The 12,219-nt window shown below is 30.8% G+C and overlaps 1 protein-coding gene across 3 annotated transcripts in view; it reads right to left on the reverse strand.

Annotated features, from left to right (window-relative positions):
• Positions 1–6,606: 6,606 nt before the first annotated feature.
• vnc (GNAT family N-acetyltransferase vnc) overlaps positions 6,607–12,219 on the reverse strand; it is an 88,627-nt gene continuing 83,014 nt past the window's right edge. For all 3 annotated transcript variants that reach the window (XM_089593799.1, XM_014356218.2, XM_089593800.1), the window contains exon 2: positions 6,607–7,152. In XM_089593799.1, the coding sequence (XP_089449925.1) occupies positions 6,607–7,152 (546 nt within the window). The remainder of the gene's footprint in view (positions 7,153–12,219) is intronic.

The following is a 12,219-nucleotide window of genomic DNA, read 5'->3' on the forward strand; positions in this document are numbered from 1 at the left end:
TGTAACATAATTTAACTCACGAATAAACACAGTTGAAAGATTCAAGATCTGGTTACTTCACAAATTATTTTACAAATGTCCATTAACATAGAAATGATAGACCGTTAATTCAAAGCAATATACCCCTGGCACTAAAGCTTACCTTTAAAAAAAAGAGAAGTCGAAAGTAAATCACTTTTTCTGCATGAGCTTTATCGCATTTATTTGGAATAAGCAGTATATTCTTTATACCTCCCAAAAAGCAACCCCGTAACATTTACCCACCCCTCCTCATAGGATATCTTTCTCAGGTATTTCCAAGAAATTTCATGGTCTTTTGAATCTGGTGAGATCCGATTCAACTTTTTTTTTTACGAAACAACAAATTGAATAGTTTTATAAGGCATCGTAAAATAAAAATGTAAAACTTATTTAGAAAATATTTTACGTATGGCATAATCTGTTAGTGGGTGGTTAACTATCAGAGCGCTCAACGGGTGCAGTCTAAGGAGTATAAACATAGCTTCCTTTATTTTATAGTTAAATGTGTGAAGCATTCTACCCAAAACCCGCCCTCGTTTTTTTTTAAATTAATTTGATATAGCACAGTTTTTGTTAAAATTTATTAGGAATAAATTATGCTTTTAGCACAATATGCTTTTTAAGACTTGACATGCTTTTATGATATGTATTAATAATATGGTAAAATTGTGCGGACGTCCACGTATCTCCTGATTATTCCTCATAATTATTCTCCCCCATATACAATTGTCCCCATAAGTTACCTTTTATTAATACCCACACACACCTGGAGGAAAGAAATATGTTTTTAATGTTTGAAACTTTTCTTACACACAAATATATACACAGCACAAAATAAATTTAAGATAGATGGAATTCTACATTAACTTAAGCTTTTGAAGTTATGCTTCTATAGGCGCGTTCTGCCCTACGGAGTAAATCAACGATTTCAGATTGGTGGCCTTGAGAAAAAGTGTAACGAAAGTGGATTTTGCTTTATTCTTCCCTTTTGCCTCACCCCTCTTGACGTTTTTTTCAAAAATTTGGAAATAAGGATAAATATTAGCAAAGCAGCTATCATATGTATTAATAAGCATTCATTCATTCATCATTAATTTGTTACTTCTAAAATAAATAAATTATTGTAAATAGATTTTCACACTTTTTTAGAATTTCATATGTTGTTTTGTGTGGGGCAGTAACCATTCTCCTTTCCGCGAAAAAAGTTCGTTACAAATAGCACTACCACAAAATAAGATAAAGTTCCACCGTTTTTACGTGATTTCGAACCAGCTAAAAAATATGCGAGCCCCACATTTAGGTCCCACACACTTTCCACAGCCCACCACAGGTTTTTTGGATTTCCGCACTATTTTAATGGCCCAAGCATAAGAATAAAATGTATACACCTTATTGTTCTAAGGCCTAGTGCGGTAACGATAAATACATAAAAAATCAAAACTTTATTATAAAAATAAAAAAAATTATAATTGTTAAAGGGAGGTTGGTAAGCGAAGAGTACACACAAAAAAAAAATTGTTTGTCAATGCCCTAGACTGGCATTGCGTCAGTACTACTACCGAAAGGAGTGACTAGTCATAGAACTTTTTGCTTATCCTTGGATTTAAATTATATTGAGACTGACTTTTTTTCAATTCAAATCTGATAAAAAAAACTTTACAGAAAGTAATCTTCTTTAGTTTTAGCACTTGCAATAACAATTAACAAATCTTAAGGGCAAAGTTTCTAATAATTGGGCTTATGATTAAAAATGCCTTTATTTTTTTTATAAACAACTATACGTACTTTTATCAAGATACAAAATTAAAGAAGTGACATTTATGTACATTTAATGTGAAAATAATTGGGAATCAGAAAGTATTGTTTAGGAAGAAATTTTTCATTAATAGTACACTTGTTAAATAGAAAAAACGTTAACGTATGAAAAGTAATCACATAAATTATAACATTATTTAGTACGAGCATTTGACCTGATGTGTTTATTTTTTATTATGTTACAGTTATGTTCAAAATCATGGAAGTTCAAATTTTTATTTAGGATAACTATTTATCATGTTTTTTTTTAAAAAAATTATTCTTCCAATTTTTTTTTTTTTAAATTGGTTTATTTTGTAATAATATATAAGTATAGGTATCAAATATTTTTCGATTGATCATCTTAAAAACAGTGAATAAGCCTTACAATTTGAAGCAGCATAAGCGACAAATTTTAATTTCGAATTTACATAGTTTACGCAACAATTTTTCTGTTTATCAGATATAGTGCAATCACGACGGGGTTGCTGCTCACTGTAACGCTTACAAAACAACTGGATAGTGCAATTTACAGCAATATGCCTTAGTCCCCAACACTTAAAGCATTGAGAAAGCGATACATGATTCTTAACATGACAATGACTTCACCTTATCGTCACACCACCAAGCTTAAGCAGACAAACATGACTACCCAGAGTGACCTCCACAACACAAGACTTATGCTTTTTATTACCATTAAGGTAAAAAAACTTCTTTAACTGCAGCGTCAGATTCTTGCTGTAAATTCTGCCCATGAACAGGACACTTTTCAATCGAAGAAGTCATTATCACATAGCCTTTAAGTATAACAGTACCGTCCTGACCCAAATAGACGCACGTATTGAGCCCAAGTTGAACCGGATTCACTGAGCTTATTACCACCTCTTTAGCAGGAAGCTTCAACTTTCTCCTTGCCTCCAACGACAGGCCAATGACAATACGTTGCTTTGGTACAATGTTTATTAGCTTAGTACACGGAAGAAAAACGCTGTGTGATGGTGAAGTTAACGTATTAATACCGCGCAACACTACACCTGCATATGTATGGGTATGACACATTAGTGGAGGGCCCTTTAATTGCCTTTACGGCCCGAAAAATCGACTGATACTCACGATCGAGAGCAGATTTACATGACGCCGATGCGTCGTCTGCCACAAGCCGCGAAACGTGTGCGTGCTAAAAGGATAGTCTTGAATAGAAACCGTGAGAGAACCATGGTGGCGCTGTGCCCATCACTTGGTTAAAGGTGATAGCAAAAACGGTAGTTTATCTATCACGTGGTAAAAAGACTAGATCAGAAGTCAAGTAGAAAGCAAAATAAACTTAGACATACGGTATATATGTGAATGTTTATATATCAACAAGTAAATTAAAATTTTCAGATGTTTGATGAGCGCGAGTGCATGTAAAAATCTCCACACTCAATGAGGTGAAGGTGTTACAAGATCGAAAAAAAAACAGCTATGAATTGAGAAAGTTCAGTTTAAGGTTGATGTGGTGCGAGCTTGAACGCAAACGCAGACGCGGCTATGGCTATGGACTTGAATATCAACATATCATCTCACAAGATCAAAGGCAAAAGCTGAGTAACAAGATGATGTCAACGGTGCACTGTGCAAGTCTGCTTTGGCACGATTTAAGGCAAGCGCAGGCAAGTGTGATTGAGGAACATGAGGTGGCTTTTAAAGCTCTCTTGCATTGGTCTTTCGCAAACATCTATTCAAGATTTCTCATAGTCGACCCTTACGATCTGGCTTGAATAACTTTACCAAAGTCTAATTTGATGAACGTGAGGAGAGTTTGCCTAAACCGTAGTAATATTGAGTCAGGATGTTGTTGGATGATAAAGAGTAATGGCCCATTCACTAATTTGCAATTTTTTTATATAATAAAATGAAATGGATATTTTGAACACAGTCAAGAAAACAAATGTGATACAAGTAGGCTTTCTCAAAAACAATATGGAAGACATAACTCGAAAGAAATTCTTAGTTTTGATAATATGAAATATCAATTGACACGTGATTAAGAGAACATAGAGTAAAGAGTAGCTTAACTAGCCTGTATTGTAGATGGAGGCTAACTTATTACAAGTCTTTCTATTAGCAAAGTAGTACAAGTACTTGTATATAGTAGCAGCTTATATTAGTTGCAGTCGCTTACTTCAGAGCACATCTTAGGGGAATTCGATCCAAGCGTTACCACTATTAAAGCTATGAATCAATAAGCAGTATAAGTATTCCTCAAGTCAGTCATTATTATTAGTTCATGATTTTATCAATGGTAACGTTGCAATCACAGGCTTCACTGAGATGCGCTCTGAAGTTGCGACAGGATTCAATTTTTTTTACAATTTCGACCAACGTTGTATAATAATGGTAATTATCATAAATGGCACACACACGTTAGCTAATTAAGCTTCACATGCACACTATTAGTACAGAGTAACGAGACAATACTTAGGTTACCTACTAGTATACGTAATTTTATACAAGGCTTCATTTACCTTACGTTGATTGAGTAGCTAATAACAAAACGGGTGAGTACTCTAGTAAGTCAAGCAATTATAGTGAAAACAGACGATCTTAGAAACCTTTTTCAAAACAAGAAAAGTCCTCTTCACATTAAAAAAAATAATAAATCAATAAAACAACACATTATTTTAGAAATATCCATTCTTATCCTTCTAGTAAATTAATACAAAATGATTTTGAAAAATATATGGCCCTCTATAAGCGATTATATTTTATTTAACCTAAAAATAATAACATTCATAAAATACTTTAAATTAATTATCATTTTAAGTATAGAAATGATGTGTAAAAATCTTGTGAATACAATTTAAACATGAAATTTAAACAGTTCATTGACTTTTTTCTAACTTTTCTAAACTACTCTCAAGCTGAAATTTAAATTAAGCGTCATATCTCCATGTCTCACGCAATACTTGTACCATAAAACATTCTGACACTTTTTTAAGCACTAAAAATTGAAATTACCATTCTGTACTATTGTTCTTAATTCGTGCACATTGAAACATAGTGCTTAGCGTAAGATAATATTAAATTTAAGCGCTTGAAAAGCTGGGAGTATGTTTTACGGTGTAAACATTTATCCGTACGTAGCTATTTCAAGCTGAGCAACGTTAAAATCGATGCCGTACCAAGTTTTGAATAAGTGTAGACTACTAAGCAGTTCTTAAAAGAGCATATCTTGCGACATAGTCTTCCCCGGGGAATGGCTATATACTGACGAGTGGACCCAATGTTCCATTGGTGCAAAAAGCACCAGTTTAAGCGGTAAGATGTGACTGAGTAGTAACAAGTCTTAGCAGAGAAACTGTCACTGTTTCCATGGTACAATAAGAATAAAAAAGTTAGATGATTGGTAACAGGTGCATCAATACACCCTTACACAGAGATGGTGAGTGAAAAGGCTAGTAGGCTGTCACGGTAACCCAGAAAAATTTAGGCTGAAAGAGCTGCAAAAATAGTAACACATATACCTTTTGCACTATTCATAAGCTATTTTTAAACTAGAATGAATTGCACTAAATTAATTTGAGTTGTTCTACGATCTTAGAAGAATGTGCATCAACCATTCTGCACGCGTAAGAATTAGCAGAATAAATCAATGACAATAAGTGAAATTAACTAGCTAAAGATCGATAAGGTAAGGAACTGACACATGAAATGTATACTAGTCAGAAATATGTACAGAAAGTGATGATATTTTAATAACCAATTTTTTTTTAAATGCAATTTTTTGACAAAAAAAAGTTGACACACATTCTTGATTCTCTAAATCATGTGTAAAGCCGGATTTCAGTAATATTACTTGTGATTTGGAGACAAAAGATAAAAGAATCAGATACGTTGTTCGTTTGACATATGATTTTACATCTTTTTCATGCATTTTGCAATAAATTTCGCCAAGTCAGGGCTTAAATTATTCTTAAAAATGTTGAGAATATGCTTTAACATTTTTTTCGTCTATAGGTATACAAAATTTTCCTTGGCATAATCGCAAGACATAACTTTTATAGAACACATAGTTAAAAAAATAGTTTAAAAAATTCATTTTTATACGTATGTTAATAAAAAATATTGATTTTCGTAGAGCGTCAATCGTATTTATTCAACCATTTTGAGTGATATCAACTAAAAACTAATTGTTAAAAATTTTAAGTTGGCTGTGTCTACGTTTGGCTGTTACATCATGTTTTTAGATTTAATAAAGTATGACGTAGTAACAATTTTTGACGTAAATGTTATACGTTTTTTTAATTTTATCTAACACTTTAAAACCCTTATGCTTTCCAAGATCTAAGCAGAGTAATATACGTATCACATTATTGAAACAAACGTCCTTTGAAACTGAAGAAGGATACAATGAATTCTCATGATGTTGGTAGTGAAAAAAATGTAATATTTAAGTATGTGATCTTTTATCCAAACTTTTTAAAGTAAAACTATTAACATTCACAAGAAATCGTGAAAAATGCTTTTGATTGCTTAATTAAATAACATCGAAAGTTAAAAACACTTTGTCTGATTTAAAAGGCAGCTCATTAATAATGTTGACTTATTTATGATTTGTACTGATTATAATTTTATATTACTGTTTCATACAAGATTTACCTTACCACACTGTTTAACCGTCCTGGAATAAAAAAGCTGTCGATAAAAATGTTTATATTGAAATTCTAATTTTTGAAACGAGTATGTAAGAAAATAAGGCAATGCATTATATTACACATATTCTTTAATCACAGAAAGAATACAATAGTCTTAAGGAACTTGAATATTTGTATCGTTCGTTTTTTGCCCTAAACATTTTTTTTGTGGAAAGCTTGATAAATCTCTTTTCATTGCATATGCATCTTCACCATCTGCATAATATTTTGGTTCAACTTCTGATACTTCAAAATGTAAACTGCTCGTGTATAAATTTAAAGCTGCTCTATTACTTCTACGCACATGTAAGGATACATATTTCGCTCCGAAGCATTCAACCATTGCTCTAGATGCTTGATTCATTAACTTTTGAGCAATTCCTAAGCGTCTGTGTGACCTTTTAACAGCTAAGCTTGTTATGTGACCATGTGGATTATCTTCACAATCTTCCTCCATTTTTGCAAGAACATATCCAACTATGCGATGTTTTTCATCTTCGGCTACGTAACTTAATTGAGGCCAAGATAAAGCATGATACAAGTAGTATTTCATTTGATAATTTTCAGGTAAACACTGCAAGTTACAATGTTGAATATTCAACAAATCTTCAGTGTCTGCACATCTTATATGTATAGACATGGTAAGATCTTTGAAGAACACCTGGAAGAATACATTTTATTAAGAGGTGTAATTTTACTTATTATTATTCAAGTAAACATAAGTTCTAGGGTTGTAGAATCATTTCAGGAATGTGTTTCTTCCGTGTATTTATACAATATATAAGGTGTCTAATTTAAAATATCGCACTAAAATAAATCATTTAAAAATCAAATAATAGACCTGACCTTGACAAAAATTGTTAGGTTTTCAAGGGTACATCAGATAGTGACCCTGAAATTGACTTTGACCTTAAACGTTAGGGAATTTGAAGTCGAATAGATTTTTTAAAGTGAATATTCTACTTTTTATAACGGATTAAAGAAACGCGTAAGCCTAATCGTTTATATGCGTTAGTAAAAAAGTTTTTTAAATGACCTTAAGAAATTTTTTTCAAAGAAAAATTACTAAAAAATGCTACATATTTATAGAATAAAATTATTTTTTTAAATATATTTTAGTCAAAATTCATTACTCATAACTTACAACGTCAATAAATGTCCGAAAAAGATCTTTTGCACTCTTTTAAAATCTAAACTGAAAAATGGTGATTGTTGCATTACAATATCAAGGTAATCCCGAAATAATACATCCAGTACTGATCCAGGTTACTAACTTAATTCTAGGTTCATGGTACCAACAAATTTTAACTATAATTATAACACATAAATGTGTTACCTACTGATAATTTATCACTTATCGACAACGTTACATTATTGATCTGTCCTGAATATAACATTACCTAGTCTGTTCATAAACGTTATGATTAAGCTCTTCTTACACCTGTGATACATAGAATAAACGATTCAAAAATTAATTTGACTTTCAAATGAAATAATATTCCAAGGTCAAGTGCATTTAAAAATCGTCATCTGGTGCCACTGACCAAACTTAACGGCTTCTATTGAGGCTGTCCTTTTATGGCTAGTTTGTTTTATGAGATATTTGAATTGAATATTCGTAAATAGAGACAATTTTTAATAAAACTAATATTGACAAATTTTCATTTTTTGTAAATCTGTGATTAAAAACAGGAGTTAATATTGAGAAACTACGATATGCCATCAAAACAACGGTCTGGGTAAAAGCAAAGGTCATCATGGAATGACCCCTTCTATTCCTAACAATTTTTGTATGTATAATTTCTTTATTGGTGCTTTGAATAAATAGATCGTTTCTTATGCTTTGAGGCATATTTCATACAAATAACTGTAACGTTTTTTTGTCAAAAAACAATTTTATGAAACCAATGAGATATTGAAAAGCGATAATATTTTGAAAAAACTGAAGTATTGGTGTTAAATTTATAACGTTGGTTTATATACTCTTATAGAAGTACGATTCTTTCACTAATTACGACTAAAAAAGATTTTCAACTTTGCTAAAATTCAACTATATTTTGATCATAATATTTTGTGAGCAGCATGTAAACAGCTGTATTGTTTTGTAAAGACAGTAATTTAAAATTCTGTTTGCAGCTTCACGGTGATGGACAGAATATGTTGCAACGTTACAATGTAATAGGGGACCTGCATTATCAGTTTTATTACCATTATGGCTCATGCAATGTGCGAAAAGATTTCCTGTATAGTTATATGTTATAAGCGTTTTAGATAATTGAAATAAATAGTCGAAGAAGCAGTATTAACATATAAAATAAGAATTTTTCTCGTATACTTAATTAATACTTTGAAATCATCGTAAAAATATACCAAATTATATTTTAAAATAGTCTTGGAAAACTTGTAATCGAAATTATTTCTTATTTTCTGTATACATTTTAAAATACGCTGAAAACGCTCTTATCCTCACACACAAAGAGTAAAACAATAAAATAAATTAATACATAAAAAAACTTAATGACAAAAGGAAAAGAGTAAAACACTTTTCTTTTTGTCATTAAGTTTTTTTATTTTTTATTAGTTAATGCAAAGATTAAAAAAAATTATTGAGTTTGTACCGATGCAAGATTTTACATTTTGTCAATTTTCTAAAATAAAGATTTTTACTAATGTCCTAAATTTTTTAGCTATTCATAATGTTCTGAATATGATATCAAATTTTTATAGTGACTAAACAACTACAATATTTCCTAATTACTCGTTTACCGGTTTAAATTTCAATTTCTGGCTTTTAACTCCAAGTAATTTTAATTTCACTCCATGGAATCAAAAGAACTATTTTTGGGAGGGTTAGTAAAAAAGTCGTATACACCTGAGCCTGGGAGTAAGTAAGGAAGCTTGACATATTATGTTTGTCACACTTGTCTCCACATAAACCACATAAAGAGACAGCATACATGTACTTTTGTCAACTACGTTATAAAATATTACTAAATTATTTTTAAAATTTATAAAATACTGTTTTAGTGATCATGCGAGCAGTATAAATTATTATCATCACGTGGAAGAGGTACTTTGACTTCATACAGCACAAATTATAATGAGTATAATTCATTAAGTACGTAATCAGAAAGTAGACTTTTAATGGAAATTTTTTAAAGAAAAAAAAAGACTCTACTATAATAATAGCAGACAACGAAGCAGTAGATTAGAAAAACAAAACTATTTCAGAAACTGGATGAATAGGGATATATATCTTACTATATTATATACTAATTTTGGAGGGTCATTTGACACAACCCTCTTCCTACCCCCTCCTCCACTCCTCAGCCACCTCTCAATCCCACCCTAAATAAGGTTTATTTTTATTGGATCAAATTCAAGTTAGTCCCCTTTAATCTCCCTTAGCCCACCCGCTTGTTTTGAATGGGTCCTCCTCTCAGCCCCTCCCTTACCTCTCTAAGCGCCCTTTAAGTAAGGTAAAATTCTGTCAGTTTTTACCTTATTTTAATTAGGTGAAATTTTTGTCTAATTATCATCAATCATGAGATATGCATGTAAAAAAATTGTGGAGTTGATCGTCCGGCATATAATAGAGAACTACAATTTTTTACATTATGTCTGTACGACAATATAGCTGAACAACATTGTAACACAGTAATATTTTTCATATTACTATTATTACTATTATTATTTTTATTATTATAATAATTAATATTATTAATATTATTATTATTATTATTATTAATATTATTAATATTAATATTATTATTATTATTATTATTATTATTATTATTATTATTATTACAATTACTAGTAAAACAATGTTTAGAGTAATTAATACTCCATCCTAAGTCATCTGATGAAAACATCAATGGAAATACAATTAGACCTACAAAATCGAACAGTTTATTCAGATACGTTTCTTTTGAATGGTTTTTTGTTAAATCCTTAGAATAGACACACTGATTTAAATTTTATGGTAATCCTGAGTTTTAATCAATGATCGCTTTACATTCGGTAGTTAATGATTTATTGTAGGTATGCTTTACTTTCACTTTTTCTTAAATAAACCATTTTATAATAAGGATTTTTTTTTTGCAATTTGATTAGAATATTTTTAGTTTTTATCTATAGGATATTTTTTATAATAAAATTTTTTGTGTGATTTTCCTTAGGTTTTTGATTTTTAATGAATTTAATCATTGCTAAATCACTACTTGATCGTCATATGTATACAATTAACCATGTTTAGGTATTTTGCTCTCATCTAACTTAAGAGTATTAGATACAACGTGACAAATTTGTCCTTGAATTTTTATGTTATAATTAGATTTATCTTTTTGTTCTTTCTCATTACTTATAAAATATGCAAAACTAAAAATGGCATTATAATGTTGAATTAGTATTCTTTGAGTTTTATCATAAAAAATAAGTTTTTCTAGTTTTTTGTCATATTCACTCTGAGGACTTAAAACAAATTTTGCCATTGGGACAACAAATATATTTCTTACGTTTGTCTTTTTAGAACATTATTGAACAATACTTACATATAATACTGATTTCACCATAGGAAAAAAGTTCTATCGAGGACTTATTATTATTTGTTGCACTGACAAGACAACAATTTTTATAACGAATATTAATTTTTTTTTTTTTTACTTTTTTAATCTTTAGTTTTCTTTATACATCAAATGTATAATTTTTAGAATTTTCTTTTAGTAATTGTATTTTGAAAAGTCATTAAAGTAAATATACCAGAATTGATGTCACCAGAAAATAATAGACTCAATTTTAAATCACTAGAATAGTTACCAAAAAATATAACGTTACTCAAATCTTCTAATGTAATTTTAATGTACACATGAAACATTTTTAGAAAACATTGAATTTTATTTGCAGTGGAAAAAATTCTGCTTTGTGACATAAGGTCGACATAATCATTACTGAATATTACATTTTCAAAGTAATTATTACCAAGAATGTACTTTTTATAATATTGCCACTATTGACAATAATCATTAATTCAAAAATCATTAATTTTAGATAAATCTTTCCGGAGTGCAATAGATAAATAAAAAACTTTTGTAAAACCAATATTTATTTATATTATGAAAGTGCAATCAGATAAGTCAAAACTAAGTAAAGTTGCCCAAATTTTTCATGAGCTTGAAGTTCACTTTGTAAAACAAAGCACTAAAGTGCCATTCCCACATCTAAAAGAACAAAAAATCACTCAAATGACTGCAAAACTGAAGAAGTGTTCTGAAATAGCATTAAGACCTATTTTTTATTTTTTTATTTTTTTTTTTTATCGGGTTACCGCGACAGCCTATTGGCCCAGTCGCCGGGGCCAACCACTCACCACCTATGTGTGAGGGTGTATCGCCACACCCATTAAAACTTCTCTTTTAATTAATACCATACAAATCATACCATGGGCACAGTGGAAGTATCTCCGGTGTAACACACCTTGTCAGTTAAGCTGACACTCTGCACCGGGGGGAAGTCCATCGGGTCAACTCGCCACTGTGTAGTCTGGGACCGAACCATCGAAACCAGGCTAATAAGCATCCCCGGAGAAGCCCCATGTTTCAGGGGCCACTCCTCGCCGGTAAGGCCGGCGATCCCTGCCTGGCATCGGGCCCACTAATCCCTACCTATTAGGCCCTAACACTGTTTCGCATTCACCCAGGCCCGAAGACCTGTGGAGCAAGGAAAAAACCCT

Source organism: Copidosoma floridanum, unplaced genomic scaffold (assembly GCF_036245765.1).
Source record: "Copidosoma floridanum isolate Cflo_tuat_1 unplaced genomic scaffold, Cflo_Japanese_pri ptg000020l, whole genome shotgun sequence".
Lineage (NCBI taxonomy): Eukaryota > Metazoa > Arthropoda > Insecta > Hymenoptera > Encyrtidae > Copidosoma > Copidosoma floridanum.